This window comes from Phocoena sinus, chromosome 1 (genome assembly GCF_008692025.1).
Source record: "Phocoena sinus isolate mPhoSin1 chromosome 1, mPhoSin1.pri, whole genome shotgun sequence".
NCBI lineage: Eukaryota > Metazoa > Chordata > Mammalia > Artiodactyla > Phocoenidae > Phocoena > Phocoena sinus.
This window is the reverse complement of record NC_045763.1, coordinates 43,911,040-43,934,088: the sequence shown is the minus strand read 5'-3', so window position 1 is coordinate 43,934,088 and position 23,049 is coordinate 43,911,040. Positions and strand designations below refer to the sequence as shown.

Below are 23,049 nucleotides of genomic sequence, written 5' to 3'. Positions count from 1 at the left end.
GAAGATTATCAGACTGGGCCCGACATAAGGTCTTTAAATCTAGGTCTAGAGGTCAGAGAACCAAAGTAGAGACACACTCCTGATGACCTGAAAGAAAGGAAACATCCATGTTGTAAACTATCTATGGAGCCATGAGGCAAGGAATTGCAGACAGCCTCTAGGAGCCGAGAGTACTCCCCAACCAACAGCTAAAAGAAAGCAGGGATTTGTAAGAAAGTGAATTCTGCCAACAACCTGAGGACCTTGGGCTCCAAATGAGAAGGTCAGCATGGCTGACACCTTGAGGCACCCTGAGCCGAAGATTCATCTAAGCTGTGCCTGGACTCCTTACCTATGGAAACTATGAGATAATAATTTGTGTTGTTTCAAGCCACTAAGTTTGTGGCTTAGAAATATAGTAATAGAAAGCTAATACATACTGAATAACTTAATTCTGTCAGAAAAAGGTCATAGTTGAGTGTTTATGTTGAAAAAATTAAAGGAATCCCAAAGAAAATGCTAACATAATAGAAACATGAGTAAAAGACATAAACAGGGACATATTTGTCACAGAATACAAAATGTACATGGCTTATAAATAAATGAACATAATAGTCAGTGAAATGCAATTAAAAATGAGACACCATTTTATATCCACCAGACTGGCAAAAATTAAAACTCTCATAATATTAAATGTTGGCAACTCTTATACACTGAAGATGGGGACAGACAGATAAAAACTGGAAAACCTCTCTGGGAAATAATTTAACATCATCTAATAAAGTTGAAGAAATCCATACTTTATAAACTTATACTCATAAGTATACATGTACAAAAAAATTTAAAGAACATATCTGAAAAACAGTAAACTAGTAAGAAGAGCAAACTGTTCATCATAAAGAGAATTAATAAACTGTGGTAAATTTATGTAGTTCATATAAAACAGTAGCCTGAAAATGAATGAACTAGAGGCATGAATGAATGACAGAAACATATGGTAGAGTGAAAAAAAGCACATAAAATGTGTACAGTGTGATCACATATGTATAAAGTTCACAAACATACGAATATATTATAATCCTTAGAGATGCAAACATTTGTGATAAAATTATTTTTAAAAAGCAAGAAAAGGGGGCTTCCCTGGTGGCGCAGTGATTGAGAGTCCGCCTGCTGATGCAGGGGACGCGGGTTTGTGCCCCGGTCCGGGAATATCCCACATGCCGCAGAGCGGCTGGGCCCATGAGCCATGGCTGCTGAGCCTGCGCGTCCGGAGCCTGTGCTCCGCAACGGGAGAGGCCACAGCAGTGAGAGGCCCGTGTACCGTAAAAAAAAAAAAAAAAAAGCAAGAAAAGTATAACACAAGATTAAAGACAATGGTTACCCTAGGGGTTGAGGATGGGAAGTCTGGAAGGAAGATGTAATCAGGAAAGAAAAAGGAGAGTTTCAGTGGATTAGTCATTTTTATCTCCCAAATTGGGTGTTTTGCTTGTGGGTGGTTATTTAGTTATTAGGCTTTATAACTTGAACAATTACTAATATATATGCTTATACACTTTTCTACATACCAAATAGTTTTTAAAGATAATTAAATGCATTCAGAAGAAGAAATTGCTTCTATCTGGGAAGATCATCAGGGGAGAACTCATGGAGAAAGTGGTCATTGATACGACTTAAGAGAACTGATAGGATATAGATAGTTGGGGTTTCGGGAAATAGCATGGTGTTGGGGGGGCACCAGGATCACAGGTAAAGAAGGAGGAAATCATCAAAGTATACAACAAACCAAGAAATGTTTAGTTTGTCTTCACTGTGAGTATGGGGAGACTACTAGTGGGAAATGAGACTGGAAATATAGAATCAGATTATGTAGAGCACTGAATATCAGAGTACACAGTTTATTCTAAAGGTAACACAAAGCCAAGAAAGGTTTTTGAGTAAGAGAGGGAAATAACCAGAGATTAACTCCAAAAAAATAATCTGATAGATAACAATTCATTCAAATTCATGTTCTGAATGTCTGTTTGCAAAACATGAGAGTAAAACACGGAGGAGGAGACCTTCAAGATGCAGGAGTAAGATGTGGAGATCACCTTCCTCCCCACAAATACATCAAAAATACATTTACATGTGGAACAACTCCTACAGAACACCTACTGAACACTGGGAAAAAAACCTCAGACTTCCCAAAAGGCAACAAAATCCCCACGTACCTGGATAGGGCAAAAGAAAAAAGAATAAATAGAGACAAAAGAATAGGGATGGGACCTAAACCTCTGGGAGGGAGCTGTGAAGGAGGAAAAGTTTCCACACACTAGGAAGTCCCTTCACTGGCAGGGATGGCGGGTGGGCGGGGGGGAAGCTTTGGAGCCACGGAGGAGAGTGTAGCAATAGGGGTGCAGAGGGCAAAGCGGAGAGATTCCTGCACAGAGATCAGCGCCAACCAGCACTCAGCAGCCTGAGACTGCTTGTCTGCTCACCCACCAGATCGGGTAGGGGCTGGAAGCTGAGGCTTGGGCTTTGGAGATCAGACTGCAGGGAGAGGACTGGTGCTGGCTGCGTGAAGACACCCTGAAGGGGGGCTAGTGTGCCACAGCTAGCTGGGAGGGAGGCCGGGAAAAAGTCTTCACCTGCTGGAGAGGCCAAAGACCATTGTTTCGGGGTGTGCAAGGAGAGGGGCTTCCTGCTCCATGTGCCCACAGATGGCAGAGCACCACCTAAGTGAGCTTCAGAGATGGGCGTGAGCCACGGCTATCATTTCAGACCCCAGAGACGGGCATGGACTGCTAACGCTGCTTCTGCTGCCACCAAGAATCCTGTGTGCAACTGCAGGTCACTTCCCACACCCCTCCCGGGAGCCTGTGCAGCACGCTACTGCCACAGTCCTGTGATCCAGGGACAACTTCCCTGGGAGAACACACGGTGCACTTCACGCTGTTGCAAGGTCATGGCAGCCTCTGCTGCCGCAGGCTCGTCCCACATTCCAACTATGACTACCGTACCCCTCCCTCTCCCCAGCCTGAGTGAGCAAGAGAGCCCTAATCAGCCACTGCTTTAATCCCCTCCAGTCTGGGCGGGGAACAGATGCCTGAGGGTGGCCTACGTGCAGAGACAGGGTCAAAACCAAAGCTGAACCCCAGGAGCTGTGTGAACACGGAAGAGTAAGGGAAATTTCTCCATGCAGCCTCAGGACCAGTGGATTAAACCCCCACAATCAACTTGATAAACCCTGCAGCTGTGGAACACCTGAATAGACAATGAATGTTCCCAAAATTGAGGTGGTGGACTTTGGGAGCAACTGCTGACTTGGGATTTGCTTTCTGCATCTGACTTGTTTTCAGTTTTATGTTTATCTTAGTTTAGTTTTTAGTGCTTGTTATCATTGGTGGGTTTGTTTATCGGTTTGTTTCCTTTTTTTTTTTTTCCTTTTTTCTCCTTTTGTGAGTGTGCATGTGTATGTTACTTTCTATGATTTTGTCTGTTTTGTTTTGCTTTTAACATTTGTTTTGGGGTTTTATCTGTTCATTTTCTTTTCTTCCTTTTCTTCCAAGCCATGTGGCTGGCAGGGTCTTGGTGCTCTGGGCAGATGTTGGGCCTGAGCCTGCAAGGTGGGAGAGCTGAGTCCAGGACACTGGACCACCAGAGACCTCCCGGCCTGAAGTAATATCAATTGGCAAGAGCTCTCCCAGAGATCTCCATCTCAACACTAAGACAGAGCTCCACCCAATGGCCAGCAAGCTCCAGTGCTGGATGCCCCATGTCAAACAACTAGCAAGACAGGAATACAACACCACCCATTAGCAGAGAGGCTGCCTAAAGTCATACTAGGTTCACAGATGCCCCAAAACACACCACCGGATGCAGCCCTGCCCACCAGAAGGACAAGATCCACCCTACCCACCAGAACACAGGCACCAGTCCCCCTCACCAGGAAGCCTACACAAGCCACTGAACCAACCTCACACACTGGGGGAAGACACCAAAAATAACAGGAACTATGAACCTGCAGCCTGCGAAAAGGAGACCCCCAAACACAGTAAGTTAAACATAGTGAGAAGACAGAGAAATATGCAGCAGATGAAGGAGCAAGGTAAAAACTCACCAGACCAAACAAATGAAAAGGAAATAGGGAGTCTACCTGAAAAAGAATTCAGAGTAAAGATAGTAAAGATGATCCAAAATCTAGGAAACAGAATGGAGAAAATACAAGAAATGTTTAACAAGTACCTAGAAGAAATAAAGAGCAAAGAAACGATGATGAATAACACAATAAATGAAATTAAAACCACTCTAGAAGGATTCAATAGCAGAATCACTGAGGCAAAAGAACGGATAAGTGATCTGGAAGACAGAATAGTGGAAATAACTGCTGCAGAGCAGAATAAAGAAAACAGAATGAAAAGAATTGAGGATAGTGTCAGAGACCTCTGGGACAACATTAAAAGCACCAACATTTGAATTATAGAGGTCCCAGAAAAAGAAGAGAAAGGGTCTGAGAAAATATTTCAAGAGATTATATTTGAAAACTTCCCTAATATAGGAAAGGAAATAATCAAGTCCAATAAGTGCAGAGAGTCCCATACAGGATAAATCCAAGGAGAAACACACCAAGACACATATTAATCAAACTATGAAATATTAAATACAAAGAAAAAATATTAAAAGCAGCAAGGGAAAAGCAACAAATAACACACAAGGGAATCCCCATAAGGTTAACAGCTGATCTTTCAGCAGAAACTCTGCAAGCCAGAAGGGAGTGGCAGGACACATTTACAGTGATGAAAGGGAAAAATCTACAACCAAGATTACTCTACCCAGCAAGGATCTCAGTTGATGGAAAAATTAAAACCTTTACAAACATGCAAAAGCTAACAGAATTCAGCACCACCAAACCACCTTTACAACAAATGCTAAAGGAATTTCTCTAGGCAGGAAACACAATAGAAGGAAAAGACCTACAATAACAAACCCAAAACAATTAAGAAAATGGTAATAGGAACATACATATTGATAATTACCTTAAATGTAAATGGATTAAATGCTCCAACCAAAAGACACAGACTGGCTGAATGGACACAAAAACAAGACCCATATATATGCTGTCTACAAGAGACCCACTTCAGACTTAGGGACACATACAGACTGAAAGTGAGGGGATGGAAAAAGATATTCCATGCAAATGGAAATCAAAAAAACGTTGGAGTAGTAATACTCGTATCAGACAAAATGGACTTTAAAATAAAGATTATTACAAGAGACAAAGAAGGACACTACATAATGATCAAGGGGTCAATCCAAGAAGAAGGTATAACAATTGTAAATATTTATGCACCCAACATAGGAGCACCTCAATACATAAGGCAAATGCTAATAGCCATAAAGGGGTAAATCGACAGTAACACAATCATAGTAGGGGACTTTAACACCCCACTTTCACCAATGGACAGATCATCCAAAATGAAAATATATAAGGAAACACAAGCTTTAAATGACACATTAGACCAGATGCAATTAATTGATATTTATAGGACATTCCATCCAAAACCAACAGAATACACTTTCTTCTATGTGCACATGGAACATTCTCCAGGATAGATAATATCTTGGGACACAAATCAAGCCTCAGTAAATTTAAGAAAACTGAAATCGTATCAAGTATCTTTTCCGACCACAGTGTTATGAGACTAGATATCAATTACAGGAAAAAAAACTGTAAAAAATACAAACAGGGCTTCTCTGGTGGCGCAGTGGTTGAGAGTCCGCCTGCCGATGCGGGGGACACGGGTTCGTGCCCTGGTCCGGGAGGATCCCACATGCCGCGGAGCGGCTGGGCCTGTGGGCCATGGCCGCTGAGCCTGCGCGTCCAGAGCCTGTGCTCCATAACGGGAGAGGCCACAGCAGTGAGAGACCCGCCTACCGCAAAAAAAAAAAAAAAAAAAAAAAAAATACAAACAAATGGAGGCTAAACAATATGCTATTAAATAACCCAGAGATGAGTGAAGAAATAAAAGAGAAAATCAAAAAATACCTAGAAACAAATGACAATGAAAACATGACAACCCAAAACCTATGGGATGCACAAATGACAATGAAAACACGACGACCCAAAACCTATGGGATGCAGCAAAAGCAGTTCTAAGAGGGAAGTTTATAGCAATACAATCCTATCTCAAGAAACAAGGAATATCTCAAATAAACAACCTAACCTTACACCTAAAGCAATTAGAGAAAGAAGAACAAAAACACCCCAAAGTTAGCAGAAGGAAAGAAATCATAAAGATCAGATTATAAATAAATGAAGAAGGAATGAAGGCACAATAGCAAAGATCAATAAAACTAAAAGCTGGTTCTTTGAGAAGATAAACAAAATTGATAAAACTTTAGCCAGTCTCATCAAGAAAAAATGGGAGAATACTCAAATCATCAGAATTAGAATTGAAAAAGGAGAAGTAACAACTGGCACTGCAGAAATACAAAGGATCATGAGACATTACTACAAGCAACCATATGCCAATAAAATGGACAACCTGGAAGAAATGGACAGATTCTTAGAGAAGTACAATCTTCCAAGACTGAACCAGGAAGAAATAGAAAATATGAACAGACCAATCACAAGCACTGAAATTGAAACTGTGATTAAAAATCTTCCAGCAAACAAAAGGCCAGGACCAGATGGCTTCACAGGCAAATTCTATCAAACATTTAGAGAAGAGCTAACACCTATCCTTCTCAAACTCTTCCAAAATATAGCAGAGGGAGGAACACTCCCAAACTCATTCTACAGGGCCACCATCACCCTGATATGAAAACCACACAAAGATGTCACAAAAAAAGAAAACTACAGGGCTTCCCTGGTACTGCAGTGGTTGAGAGTCCGCCTGCCGATGCAAGGGACCCGGGTTCGTGCCCCAGTCTGGGAGGATTCCACAGGCTGCGGGGCGGCTGGGCCCGTGAGCCATGCTGCTAAGCCTGTGCTTCCGGAGCCTGTGCTCCACAACGGGACGGGCCACAGCAGTGAGAGGCCCACGTACTGCAAAAAAAAAAAAGAAAACTACAGGCCAATGTCACTGATGAACATAGATGCAAAAATCGTCAACAAAATACTAGCAAATAGAATCCAATAGCACATTAAAAGGATCATACTCCATGATCAAGTGGGGTTTATCCCAGGAATGCAAGGATTCTTCAATATATGCAAATCAATCGATGTGATACACGATATTAACAAACTGAAGGATGAAAACCATATAATAATCTCAATAGATGCAGAAAAAGCTTTTGACAAAATTCAACACCCATTTATGATAAAAACTTTGCAGAAAGTGGGCAGGGAGGGAACCTACCTCAACATAATAAAGGCCATATATGACAAACCCACAGCCAACATCATTCTCAATGGTGGAAAACTGAAACCATCTCTTCTAAGATTAGGAACAAGGCAAGGCTGCCCACTCTCACCGCTTTTATTCAACATAGTTTTGGAATTTTTAGCCACGGCAATCATAGAAGAAAAAGAAATAAAAGGAATCCAAATTGGAAAAGAAGATGTAAACTGTCACTGCTTGCAGATGACATGATACTATACATAGAGAATCCTAAAGATGCTACCAGAAAGCTACTAGAGCTAATCAATGAATTTGGTAAAGCAGCAGGAGACAAAATTAATGAACAGAAATATTTTGCATTCCTATACACTAATTACAAAATATCTGAAAGAAATTAAGGAAACACTCCCATTTACCACTGCAACTAAAAGAGTAAAATACCTAGGAATAAACCTACCTAAGGAGACAAAAGACCTGTATGCAGAAAACCATAAGACAATGATGAAAGAAATTAAAGATGACACAGACAGAGGGAGAAATGTACCATGTTCTTGGACTAGAAGAATCAACATTGTGAAAATGACTATACTACCAATGGCATTTTTCACAGAACTAGAACAAAAAATTTTACAATTTGTATGGAAACACAAAAGACCCCGAATAGCCAAAGCAATCTTGAGAAAGAAAAACAGACCTGGAGGAATCAGGCTCCCTGACTTCAGACTATACTACAAAGCTACAGTAATCAAGACTATATGGTACTGGCACAAAAACAGAAATATAGGTCAATGGAACAGGATAGAAGGCTCAGTGATAAACCCACACACATATGGTCACCTTATCTTTGATAAAGGAGGAAAGATTATACAATGTAGAAAAGACAGCCTCTTCAATAAGTGGTGCTGGGAAAACTGGACAGCTTCATGTAAAAGAATGAAACTAGAACACTTCCTAACACCATACACAAAAATAAACTCAAAATGGATTAAAGACCTAAATGTAAGGCCAAACACTATAAAACTCTTCGAGGAAAACATTGGCAGAACACTCTATGATATACATCACAGCAAGATCCTTTTAGACCCACCTCCTACAGAAATGGAAATAAAACCAAAAATAAACAAATTGGACCTAATGAAACTTAAAAGCTTTTGCACAGCAAAGGAAACCATAAAGAAGACGAAACGATAACCCTCAGTACAGGAGAAAATATTTGCAAATGAAGCACCTGACAAAGGATTAATCTCCAAAATATACAAGTAGCTCACACAGCTCAATATCAAAAAAAAAAAAACAACCCAATCCAAATATGGGTGTAAAACCTAAATAAATATTTCTCCAAAGAAGATATACAGATTGCCAACAAACACATGAAAGGATGCTCAACATCACTAATCATTAAACAAATGCAAATCAAAACCACAATGAGGTATCACCTCACACCAGTCAGAATGGCCATCATCAAAAAATCTACAAACAATAAATGCTGGAGAGGGTGTGGAAAAAAGGGAAACTTCTTGCACGGTTGGTGGGAATGCAAATTGATACAGCCACTATGGAGAACAGTAGGGAGGTTCCTTAAAAAACTAAAAATAGAACTACCATATGACCCAGCAATCCCACTACTGGGCATATACCCTGAGAAAAGCATAATTTAAAAAGAGACATGTACCACAATGTTCATTGCAGCACTATTTACAATAGCCAGGACATGGAAGTAACCTAAGTGTCCATCGACAGAAGAATGGATAAAGAACATGTGGCACATATATACAATGGAATATTACTCAGCCATAAAAAGAAACGAAACTGAGTTATTTGTAGTGAGATGGATGGAACTAGAGTCTGTCATACAGAGTGAAGTAAGTCAGAAAGAGTAAAACAAATACTGTATGCTAACACATATATATGGAATCTAAAAAAAAATGATTCTGATGAACCCAGGGGCAGGACTGGAATAAATATGCAGATGTAGAGAATGGACTTCAGGACACAGGGGATGGTGGGGAGAGCGTAAGCTGGGATGAAGTGAGAGAGTGGCATGGACAATATATACACTACTAAATGATGTAAAATAGATAGCTAGTGGGAAGCAGCTGCATCGCACAGGGAGATCAGCTCAGTGTTTTGTGATCACCTAAAGGGGTGGGATAGGGAGGGTGGGAGGGAGGCACAGGAGGGAGGGGATATGGGGATATATGTATATGTATAGCTGATTCACTTTGTTATACAGCAGAAACTAACAGAACATTGTAAAGCAATTATACTCCAGTAAGATGTTAAAAAAATAAAAAACACAGAGTAAGGGAGGGGAGAAGCGGAGAAATAATATACAATCTAGAACCTCCCATGGCACTACATTATCCAGAAGGCACCCTGAAACTCTCAGAATGTTATTTTTCACAAAATACCATTTTTCCCCTCACTGTGGAAAGCATAAGCAATGACATGTAACAAAAAAATTGTATATATACTAAATGAGAAACATACATAGACATATATATATATATATATACATACACACATTTTATTAATACATGTAGTTTAGATTAAAAATCTGTAAAAATATTATAAAGAGAGTTCATGGAAGTTCATACAAAAATCACAGTGAAATAATATACTAAGCTTCTACCCTGATTATCTACACATGGGATTCTTAATAAAATAGGCATAGCACATATGTATCATCCATATCTGTTTTTTAAAAACTGCTATACTATTAATATACACACATAGGCAACTGACATAATTCATAGAATACTTTAGTCCTAATTCTGTCACCAACTAGGTCTGGGATTTGAGCAAGCCATTTAAAACTTCTAGATCTCACTTTCTTCATCTGAAAAATGAAGCATTATACTAGATAATGTAAGTTCCCTACTAGCTCCAATATTTTGTAAGCTGTGAAATGATTCCTTTTCAAGGAGAGAGACAGAAAGAGAGCCTTACAGCTCACTCATTACTTAAAATACTATTTACTTAGATATGTTCATATATGCCCTCACCTCATAGATAACATTTAATACAGCTTAGATGTATTACAGTCTGACCTTAGTCTTACTTAGTCTTACTATCAGTTCCAAGTGATTTTTGTTGTAGTATTTTTGCATTTTAACATGCTAGTTCAAAATGCACTCTATTGATATATAAGGATACTTTTAAAAGATGAGTAATCATTTATGGTAAACATATATTTTAATGACTCATGTAATGATTCACATCCTTTCCTTGTTGGTATTTCTTGGAGTTCCATTCATAGATCTAGTCTCTTCACACTGGCCTATCCCATTCACAGCCATAGTTTAAAACTATCACAAAAATGCTGGTCTTCCACACATCTGTATTTTAGCCCAGATCTAACTCCTGAAGGCTCTATTTATGTATTCATCTTTCATTTACATATTACCATCTGTTGCCATTATTTGAAATCCAACACACTGAACGAAGAACTCATCTCCCACTCCTCTGCCAAATCTGTTCTTCTTCCTCTATTCACTGCCTCAGTGAATAAGAACGAAGTCCACTCAGGTGCTCAAGCCAGAAATCTAAAGCCAACTTTGACTTGTCTCCTCTCACTCCTCACATCCAATTAGTTATGAAATCTTATTGAACTGAGGCATCACTCTTTTATATCTCTTCAATACTCTTTATTCCCACTGCCATTATTGGTAATATCCTAATTTCTTACTGGATCCTGACAATAGCTTTTTTAAAAATCAATTTAAAAATAACAAATGTTGGCAAGGATGTGGAGAAAAGGGAACCCTAGTATACTGTTTGTGGGAATATAAATTGGTGCAGCCACTATGGAACAGTATGGAGGTGTCTCAAAAAATTAAAAATAGAACTACCATATGATCCTTCAATTCCACTTCTGGGTATTTATCTGAATACCTAACTAGGATACCTAACTAGGAAATGAAAACACTAACTAGGAAAGATATCCACACCCCCACGTTCACTGCAGTATTATTTTTAACAGCCAAGACATGGAAGTAACTTAAGTGTTGATGGATGAATGGATAAAGAAAGCATGGTATGTACATTCAATGGAATATTATTGTCATTAAAAAGAAGGAAATCCTGTCATTTTCCACAACACATATATACCTTGAGGGCATCATGCTAAGTGAAATAAGTTAGAGAAAGACAAATACTGTATGATCTTACTTATATGTAGAATCTAAGCAAACAAACAAACATGCACTTAACTCATAGATACAGGGAACAGATTGGTGATTACCAGAGGTGAGGGTTGAAGGGCAAGTGAAATGCGTGAAGGTAGTCCAAAGGTACAAACTTCCAGTTATAAGATAAATAAGTACTGAGGATGTAGGTACAGGATGGTGGCTATAGTTAACAGTAATGTACTATATATTTGAAAGTTGCTAAGAGAGTAGACCTTAAAAGTTTTCATCACAAAGAAAAAAAAATTTGTAACTATGTGTGATGATGGATGTTAACTAGACTTATTGATCATTTCACAATGTATACATATATCAAATCATTATAGTGTACACCTGAAACTAATATAATGTATGTGTCAATTATATCAATACAAATTTTAAGTCAATTTTACTGAGGTATTATTTACACGGAATAATACCTACATATTTTAATTATACAGTTCAATGAGTTTTGAAAAATGTAAACACCCATGTAACCACTATCCCAATCACTATACAGAACATTTATATCAACCCAGAGAGTTCCCAGGGCCCGTCTACAATCGATTCTAGTGCTTGCACCCACACCTCACCCCAGACACACAATGATCTAATTTCCATCACCACAGATTCATTTCGCCTGTTTCAGAGAATCACATAAATGTAACCACATAATATGTACTTTTTTGTGTCTGGCTTCTTTTGTTCAGTATTACTGTCTGTGAACTTCATCCATGTTACTGCATGTATCAGCAGTTTGTTTATCTTTCATTGTTATCCCGTATTCTAGTGCTCATCCACTTTAAGTTTGTTTATCCACTGTAATTGCTTCTTATCTGCTCTACCTGCTACCAGACACACAGACTTTGATCCATTTTCATACTGCTTCTAGAGTTATCTTTCTAAAACACAAATCTGGTTATGTCATTCATTTCTTTCAATGGCTCCTCACTGCCTGCAGAACAAAGGACAAACTCCTAATCAAGACATTCATGAACCTCCCATGCCCTAGTCCCTGATGCCCTCTCAAAACCCATATAGGGCTTCCCTGGTGGCACAGTGGTTGAGAGTCCACCTGCCGATGCAGGGGACGTGGTTCATGCCCCGGTCCGGGAGGATCCCACATGCCGCGAAGCGGCTGGGCCTGTGAGCTATGGCCGCTGAGCCTGTTCGTCCGGAGCCTGTGCTCTGCAACGGGAGAGGCCACAACAGAGAGAGGCCCGCGTATCACAAAAAAAAAAAAAAAAAAAAAAAAAAAAAAAAACCCATATAAACATGCAATCTGAATACATTCAAACTGAGGGGAAAAAAAAGAATGTTTCAAGTAATTTCTGGAATGAAATTTAGGCCTAGAGGCTCCAGATGACTTCAAATTAACCCCATACATTTTGGAACTGACACAAATACTGAACAGTAAATACTGAACTGTACTTCATAGGTATCATGTGGTCAATTTCTAACATAGCACCTTGCCTTCATGTAATATTTCACCTAAAATATCATAATTATGACATAAAGGCATAATCTTTTATGCATAAGCCATAACCACATTAAAGATGAAACTTTGTATCATGCGTTTGTACTTATTTCAAGAGCATTTTCCATAAAAATACTACTTTTAATAGCTAAAAAATATTCTAAAAAAGATGCATTCATCTAAAAAATATAACACACTTAAACTTTTTTCCTATAGCTGGGCATTTAGGTTGCCGCTAAATTTTTGTGTTAAATTTAAGTAATACTATAATAAACGCTTTCATGTACAAAGTGTATTTTACATTTCAGATAATTTCTTTGGCATAGAATCCCACAAGGGGAATTACCTGCATTCAGAAAGTATGAATAATTTATTATTTTAATATATTTATTAAAACATTATCAAATAACATATGAAAATAACTGTAATACCTTGGCTACCCTCACCCCACCCCAGCCTTGTTTCTCAGGGATAATCTCATTTATTATTCACTTGCTTTAGTTCTTATACTACACTTTCCCTATTTATCAACTACAGATATTATTTTTTGACTTTTTATCATGATAAATGAGCACTTAGCTCAATTACACTACTTCTTACCTCCTCTATTAAATCTGCGGAAGGTTAACTTTGTAATGTCAAATAATACACTTAATTCTCTCTCAGCTTTTAATAGTATGTCTTTATATTAGTATCCTTAGTCTTTTCCAACTTCTAATAGCTATGCATTTACTTTTACATTGTTACAGGTAACAACATTTACAATTTGTTTTGAAACCATAATAAAGTTGTCCATGCTAATGGTTTTTGAAACTTGAAAATTAAATGAATATTTACATTATGATTATATAAATATTGTTAACTGAAGTAGTAAGTTATCATTATGCTTCCTTCTACGGGATACCAATACTATAACCCCTAGGCCACTCAAAGGAAAATATTCTTACATCATGGTCAATGGATTATCTTACAACTCTGATTCTAGCCATTATAAAATAGTAACAACGTTTCACATAAAGTATTAAAAGTTATAACTTCCAAAAACCATGCCAAGTTCTAACTTGCCAATACTACCAAAGTCCAATGCCAGGTTTCCAAATTTAAGACTATTATTTTGCATCTGAGTCCAAAATTTTTTATCATCTGTAAAGGGTGCAGACTAAGTCAGAAAGTATCCCCACCTGCCAGAGCATCCCGATAAAGCTGCACAAAATGGTTAAAGATATCCTTCGGCAAGCACTTTTCATCCGGTAGACACTGTAGAAGAATGACTATCTCAGACTGACCCACTGCATGCATTCCCTTGGTTGTGAAACACCAGCACTTCCTGTTCACATCTGTAGATGAAATGAAAAGTAATGAAGACATTCTTTTCAATCCTTACCCTTAAGAAATGCACAGACATCTTTGTTATAATACACCAAAGAATAAAATAGATCACACTGAGTCTGTATAATTCAGCTGTGAACTGTCACTGCACTGAGCCAAAGGACTATTGCAGAAAATAAAGCATACCAATGCCTCTTGCTCTAAGCAAACACTTAGAAAAACAACTGGAAGGGAAGTAAAAGAAGTAATAGTGAAAGAAAGTGCACTAAAAACTTTTAACTTCTATTATAAAAAGGTGTATTAAAAGAAACAGCATTCCATTAACAATGAAATGAACCAAACTATGCATCCTCAGCTATAATGATTAAAGGATATATTCCCCCACCTATGTGTGTGTGTATGTGTGTGTGTGTGTGTGTGTGTGTGTGTGTGTGTGTATAATTAAATCACTTTACTAAGGGAAATAATTAAAACTAGAAACAAGAAAAACAATAAAAGCAATTATTATAGCCTTGGATTCAGGCTATGGCCTAAAGAAAATATATTTTGATATAGACTTATTAAATGTAACCTGTGACTAAAAGAGTCTAGCAATTTAAATTATAGTTTTCCTGGGAGAAAATTCTAGATAATCAGCAACAGGACTTTACTTGACTTCATCTGGTAAAAAGCAGTGAAACAGATGGCTTTTCTGGACTAATTACTTCTACTTCTTCACTTTAAGGCTATGTGGAGTCACAACAGCACAAGCTATATGTAGTTCAAAAATAATGTTCAATCCTTGATATTTTTATTATTTGTATGCCAACACAAGATCCCCAATGGAACTGAAAAAGGGTTCAAATAAAATTATGGATATCATGATGTAAATCAACACTAATAAAAGATTCCTTTCTTTCATTCTGTGAATTGTTTCTTTATATACCTGAACAAGAGGTGCCAATCCAACTATATTAAGATGGTGCACACTTAAGGAACTCTAGGTTAGCTATTTTCTAAGTATAACTTATAAACTAGATACGGTAAATTGAAATTTCCAGCAAATTATTTTAAAATATGATCCTAGAAGGAAAGGTGGCAAGCATTAGCAGCTGGCCAAACATACAAGGGTGTGATTAGCAAACAAACCAGAAACCTGCATTTCATTTATACAGAACCTCTGAAGAATTTAGTATATTGGTGTTTCTGGTCTCCAAAGGACAACTTAAAAGAAATACATAATGGGAACTGGAGGACTGTTCCCCAATGCTTCCCTCCTCTCTCCAAAACTCTGCCTATTAACATTCATCCAGTATAAATGCATTCTCTATTTTCCAATACCATACTGGATTCAAGATTCTAGGTTACTATTCTCTCTCTTATTCTGATACCTAAGAAGCTAGCACCAAGAACTGAGAAGTTTCTTCTGAATCCTAAATTGTGATGTACTGAAGTTTTACTATGTGTTAGTTAACACTTCTCCCAAATAAGGTTTTGCACCATGATTAAAGTTTCTGGGATTTAAACCTAGCATGTAAATTGACCCCCCTGGATAATTTATCCACCTCCAGTTATTCTGGTGGTGAGTTGTGACTTAGCATACCAATCTCAGGAAGAACTTAACTCAGATGAGTTCAAGTTTCATTTGGCTTTCCTCCATGGAGAATTCACCTATCTCACCCCTTTGACTAAAAGCAAGTCTCAATCAGTCCAACAGTTGTCCTTGGGGATATATAATTTTATACAAACCAACTTCTTCCGTACCCAGTTTTCATTAAGATGTGGCTCTACATAAAAATACTTGCATGTAATGAATTTAATGACTCAGTATCTCATTTTAATTTAAAAAAACAAATTTCCAACTTACAATTTACAATTTTAACCATTGACAACAAATTTGCATTTAAAACAAATACAAGTGGGTCAGGGCCACCATCCTCCAATTGCTGCATTACTGAAATCTGTGATGGTTTCTCTTCTACAGCATAGTCTGTAAGGGGAGAAAACAATGTAAGCCATTGGTTAAAGAGACAAATCAAGACAGAAATCTGTTGGAGGAATGGCCTTATTATTCACAGGAAAGAGATAAGCAATTGATTTGTACACAGGTTTCACAGGGTGAACACAGGTTTATACCTGCTATCCGAGTGGCATATTAATAGTGCCCCTTTCACTCTTAAAAGTGCTCTAGTCCAGTTTGGATGATAACATGGTTATCCTATGTATAGACTTCTCCACGCAATGGTTTAGGCCACAGTCTAAAAACAACCCTTTGATTTAACAAAAATCCTCCAACTATCACAGTAAGAATTTCACATATTACATGTTCTAAGACCAACATTTAAAATAATCCATTATATACAAGTAAGTGATAATACACTAGTTACCTCTAGAAAGGATGTCTAGGGGTTGAAGCAGAGGGGAATCCTACTTTTTACTCTATATGCTTTTGTACTGTTGAGATTTTTTACCATTAAAAAAAAATCAAACTTTAAAAAATGCACCCAGACAATAAAAGTATCATAAGCTACTGGTTTTATGAAACAATTCCTCTAAGTCAAGAAAGAGTTCAGTACAAAATAACACCATTTCCCACTGACCAATAGAAACCAAAATGTATTTTGGAAATGTATACACTATCAATGAAAATATTTACTGAAAAGAGAAATACTAAGTGACTTTCAAAAAATTTTTTTAATTAAGTTTTTCTACTGGAATACAAAACAGCAAAATTCTGGTTAAGACATAATAATATGATTTAAGAAAGTGAATATACAATAGATAACTAGTTGCTGCTTCTTGGTAGGAGAGGTTTTGACAATTAGATTTAATGGATGTGACTTTTAATGAAAATGGAACCCTGAAATCTTATTTTAACAGCAGAGTAGGCCAATTTAATTTCTTATTAATTTAAGATTTATTAAAATAACCCAAATTTGAAACCTAAGTAGCAAATTTACTTACAAAAGAATATTTTTAGAGGGTCCTAGTAAAGGAGCAAAGGCATTATACAATCAAAAGAATGCTTAACTTTACGTGAAAGTTCATTGTTGAACTATCTGAGGCGCAAGCTGCATTTGATAGTATGATCATTCAGTCAACACTACTGAGAGCCTAATATAGGCCCAGCACCATGCTAGGAGCAGAAGACACAAACATGAATTCAGACTGAAGGAATTCATGGTCTATAGAGAATAAAGAATCAGACCTATAAATATCTAAATTACAATGAAAAATGTGTTACTATAGTAACAGTCTATAAGAATTTCTATTTGAACAGAAATGAGGATGTAAAACACTACTACAAAGACAGCCGAGGTAGGATTCAGAGAAGTTTTCCATTAATATGGATTTTGAAAGGTTAAGGAGTTATTCAAGCAGTCTAGCATATAGAAGGGCATTCTACTCTAGACAGAGGAAAGAAAGACTAAAAAAATATTAATTACATGCCTCCTTTGTACCAATTTTCTTGCTATGTACTTTCAGGTATGACATCTGATTTATTATTCATAATGACTCTTAATTAGCTATAGTTGCCTGATTTTTTTAAAAAATCTAGGAAAAATATTCAGAGACGATAAATGACTTGCCCACTGGATCATACAGCTGGAATGGACTGTTACCAGATTAAAACTCAGGCTGGTCCAGCTCTGAAGTCCATTCTCTTCCCACTATTCCACAGCATAAGAAAAAGCATGGAAGTATGAAATGTGAATATTCAGAAAACAGTACATAACCTGTAGCATGCCTGTAAAGTACCGGCGTGTTGGCTGGAAATAAAATTAGATAAGTTGAGATAAGGTTACAAGGAACACTGTATGCCAAGGTAAGTAATTTATACAGAAGGCACTGGGAATGCATTGAATTTTCTAAGCAAGAACAATCTATGATAATACCTACGTTTAAAAAGATAACTGGGCCTAATCAAACTTATAAGCTTTGGCACTGCAAAGGAAACCATAAACAAAACAAAAAGAAACCTACGGACTGGGAGAAAATATTTGCAAATGATGCAACCGACAAGGGCTTAATTTCCAAAATAATACAAACAGCTCGTAACAGCTTAATATCAAAAAAATAACCTAATCAAAAATGGGCAGAAGACCTAAGGAGACATTTCTCCAAAGACATACAGATGGCCAACAGGCACATGAAAAGATGCTCAACATCACTAGTTATCAGAGAAATGCAAACCAAAACCACAATGAGGTACCACCCCACACCAGTCAGAATGGCCATCATTAAAAAGTCTATGAATAACAAATGCTGGAGAGGGTGTGGAAAAAAGGGAACCCTCCTACACTGTTGGTGGGAATGTAAACTGGTGAAGCCACTATGAAGAACAGTATGGAGGTTCCTCAAAAAACTAAAAAAAGAGTTGCCATATGATCCAGCAATCCCACTCCTGGGCATATACCCGGGCAAAACTATAATTTGAAAAGATACATGCACCCCTATGTTCATAGTAGCACTATTTACAATAGCCAAGACATGGAAACAACCTAAATGTCCATCGATAGACAAATGGATAAAGAAGATGTGGTGTGTGTGTGTGTGTACACACACACACACACACACACACACACACACTGGAATATTACTAAGCCATAAAAAAGAATGAAATAATGTTATCTGCAGCTACATGGGTGGACCTAAAGATTATCATACTAAGCCAAGTAAGCCAGAAAGAGAAAGACAAATACCGTATGATATCACTTATATGTGGAATCTAAAATATGACACAAATAAACTTATCTATGAAACAGAAACACTCACAGACATAGAAAACAGACTTGTAGTTGCCAGCGGGGAGAAGAGTGTAGGGTAGGGCTGGATTGGGAGTTTGGGACTAGCAGATGCAAACTATTGATATTATATATAGAATGGATAAACGACAGGTCCTATTGTATAGCACAGGGAACTATGTTCAATATCCTGTAACAAACCATGATGGACAATAATATCAAAAAGGATATATATACATGTATAACTGAATCACTTTGCTGTACACCAGAAATTAACACAACATTGTAAATCAACTATACTTCAAAAAAAAAGATAACTGCCACCAATATGTAAGAGTAAATAAAGGAGAGAGACTGAAGGCAGGGAGACCAGGTAAAAGACTAGGACAAAACTGAGGAAAGATTATTGATAAACCATCTCGACAAAACTGAGGAGAGATTATTGATAAATCATCTCCTGAAAATATACTGACTGGATGCTGATCTGGATCTATCAACAAGAAACTTTTACATAAAGATAAGCATTCTTTTTTTTTTTTTTTTAATTTACTTTTTTGCTGCATTGGGTCTTCACTGTTGCGCCCGGGCTTTCTCTAGTTGCTGCGAGCAGGGGCTACTCTTTGTTGTGGTGCGCCGGCTTCTCATTGCGATGGCTTCTCTTGTTGCAGAGCATGGGCTCTAGGCACGTGGGCTTCAGCAGCTGTGGCTCACGGTCTCTAGAGCGCAGGCTCAGTAGTTGCGGTGCATGGGCTTAGTTGCTCTGCAGCATGTGGGATCTTTCTGGACCAGGGCTCGAACCCGTGTCCCCTGCATTGGCAGGTGGATTCTTAACCACTGCGCCACCAGGGAAGCCCAAGGTAAGCATTCTTTTGACTGATTAGTAACTTTGCGTCTTACCAGGACTCACTAAAAATATTTTTTAACAGAAAATTGCTACTTAAGTTCAGAGCTCTCCACTTATTATATACACATTTCTGAATGTGTATTGTACTTCAAAACAAGAAGTTAAATTAATGTACTGACTGTTTCATATGGGCTAATCCTAGAACTATAAGCAACTCTTCAGAGTATTATGTGCTTTGGAATATGAAGAACTGCCAATAAGCTACATTTATACACAGTGGGAATTAAAAATAATATTACATCCTTCCAACATAGGAAATGATAATATAAAAACATAAATATCTTCTCTAAAACAATCAGTAACAGCACCAATGCTTTTCATGGCACTGAGTAGTCACCTTCTTTGTTGGAGAAGAGAAAGGTTATTATCACTTGAATTCTATCTCCTTCCCTTAATTAGAAGGCAACATTTGGCATATATAACTATCCCTGTTTAAACATCTAAGTCCACATACCTCCTTTTACACCAGTGGAGATGAGAATGGGAGGAAGGCCATCTTCAGGAATAAGGTTCATTGCACTGCCAACAGGACTTCCAACCTGAGTTATACTTCCAGAGAATAGAGAAATATCCGTCTAGGAAAAGCAAATAAGCAAAGAGAGCATTACACACAGTTGAAGACTTCTGCAGAATAAACTCAAGACTACAAATGGGAATTTAAGTGAAAATTTCATATTCATACTTTTTGAAAGAGAGCACAAGATACTCATTAACCTGTGGTTTCCCAAGGACTGGGCTTATACTATGAAAATGTTTATAATTGTATAGTTTCTCCTTTTGGCATCATCAAATCATAGTAATGAGAGAAAAGATCTTGCAACATGGGTTAAAGCTTCCTTTACCAAGGTTTCTTTTGCCATAAAAGAAAAATATTTTTTAAACTTGCAGTGGCAACAGAAAAAAACTTCCAATATTATCTCGTAATTTCTGAACCTTGAGAATTGGGGTGACCGTTGTACAACAATGTGAATGTAACTAAAAATGATTAAAATGGTAAATTTTATGTTATGTCTTTTTTACCACAATAAAAATAATTAACTTTGATGAAGGAGTTTTCATTTACTTTGTCATGAAATTAAACTTCAAGTTCATTTTTCTTTTCATTAATATGAAGATCACATTAACTACACTTAATAAAGTATAATGTTGCAAAATACATTGAGTGGGGTTAAATCCACTTAACAATTTAATAGAATATGCTCAAAGATCTATTAAAATGATGCTCTATATTCTTCTTAAGCAAGAAATAGAAGTTTTAAGCACTATTTACAATAGCCAAGGCATGGAAGCAACCTAAGCATCCACTGACAGATGAATGGGTAAAGAAGATGTGGTACGTACGTACACACACACACACACACACACACACACACACACACACACAGGAATATTACTCAGCCATAAAAAAGAAGGAAATAATGCCATGTGTAGCAACATGGATGGACCTAGAGATTATCATACTAAGTGAAGTAAGCCAGAAAGAGAAAGACAAATATATCACTTATATGTGGAATCTAAAAAAAAAATGATACAAATGAACTTATTTACAAACAGACTCACAGACTTAGAAAACAAACTTATGCCTACCAAAGGGGAAGAGTGGGGGGTGGGTGATAAATTAGGAGCTTGGAATTAACAGATACACACCAGTTTACATAAAATAGATAAACAACAAGGTCCTACAGTATAGTACATGGAACTATATTCAGTATCTTGTAACAACCTATAAAGGAAAAGAATCTGAAAAAGTGTATATATATATATATATATATATATATATATATATATATATATATATATAAAACGGAATCACTTTGCTGTACACCAGAAATTAATACATTGTAAATCAATAATACTTCCATTTTTAAAAAAGAAAGCTTTTAAGAAGTTAAAGGAAAAGCATATGAAAACTTTTTAACATGTTTAGGGACTTCCCTGGTGGCACAGTGGCTGGGACTCTGTGCTCCCAATGCGAGGGGCCCTGGTTTGGTCCCTCACTGGGGGGCTGGGTGCCGCATGCATGCTGCAGCTGGGAGTTTGCATGCCGCAACTAGGGAGCCTGCCAGCCGCAACTGGGGGGTCCACGAGCCGCAGCTGGGGAGCCCGCCTGTCGCAAATAGGACCCAGCACAACCAGATGAATAATAAAATAAGTAAAAAAATTTTTAAATACATAGGATTCTCATTAAAAAAAAACTGTTTAACATGTATAAAAATGTTTAGAGCAGCTTTACTCAAATAGCCAAAGTGTGGAAACAATCCAAATGTCCATTAATAGGAAAATAGATAAATTGTGGTACAGCCATATGATGGAATATTACTCAGACATAAAAATAGTTACTTTTGATGCACACAACACAGATAAATCTCATTAAGTATTTTTAAAATAAATTTATTTATTTATTGGCTGCATTGGGTCTTCGTTGCTGCATGCGGGCTTTCTCTAGTTGCGATGAGCAGGAGCTACTCTTTGTTGCAGTGCGCAGGCTTCTCATTGCAGTGGCTTCTCTTTGTTGTGGAGCATGAACTCTAGGCACTCGGGCTTTAGCAGCTGTGGCTCACAGGCTCTAGAGCGCAGGCTCAGTAGTTGTGGCACTCAGGCTTAGCTGCTCTGCGGCATGTGGGATCTTTCCGGACCAGGGCTCAAACCCGTGTCCCCCGCATTGGCAGGCAGATTCTTAACCACTGTGCCACCAGGCAAGTACCTCATTAAGTATTAGAGTTTAAGAAGCTAGACACAAAACATTATATATTTTTCCATTTATATGAAATTTAAAAACAGGCAAAACTAATCTATGGTGATACAAGTCCGAATAATGGTTACCTTGGGGGAAAGAGGGCAGGTATTGACAGAAAAAGGGCCTGAAGGAAACTTCTATAGTGATAGAAATGTTCTGTGTATCTTTATCTAGGTGGTGGTTACACGGGTGTGTGTGTCTATATGTATATATAGAGACACACACACATATATGTATGTCCATCGTGTGTTTCCTAAAGATTAATGCTCCTTAAGTACTTTGCTATATATATTTTATACTTGAATAAAGATTAAAACTATTTTAAAAATGCCTATGTCTTATATTTTTGTCTATACTGTCTATAATTTAGGACTGTAAGTTTTTAGTGGGTTTTTGCTAAAATTTTTGCAG

The 23,049-nt window shown here is 37.5% G+C and overlaps 1 protein-coding gene across 2 annotated transcripts in view; it reads right to left on the bottom strand.

Annotated features, from left to right (window-relative positions):
- The window catches only part of ZFYVE9 (zinc finger FYVE-type containing 9), a 194,445-nt gene that overhangs the window by 52,274 nt on the left and 119,122 nt on the right, over nt 1-23,049 (bottom strand). For both annotated transcript variants that reach the window (XM_032625358.1, XM_032625368.1), the window contains 3 exons: nt 20,356-20,476; nt 16,120-16,242; nt 14,126-14,281 (listed from right to left, as the gene is read on the bottom strand). In XM_032625358.1, coding sequence (XP_032481249.1) covers nt 14,126-14,281; nt 16,120-16,242; nt 20,356-20,476 — 400 coding nt within the window. The remainder of the gene's footprint in view (nt 1-14,125; nt 14,282-16,119; nt 16,243-20,355; nt 20,477-23,049) is intronic.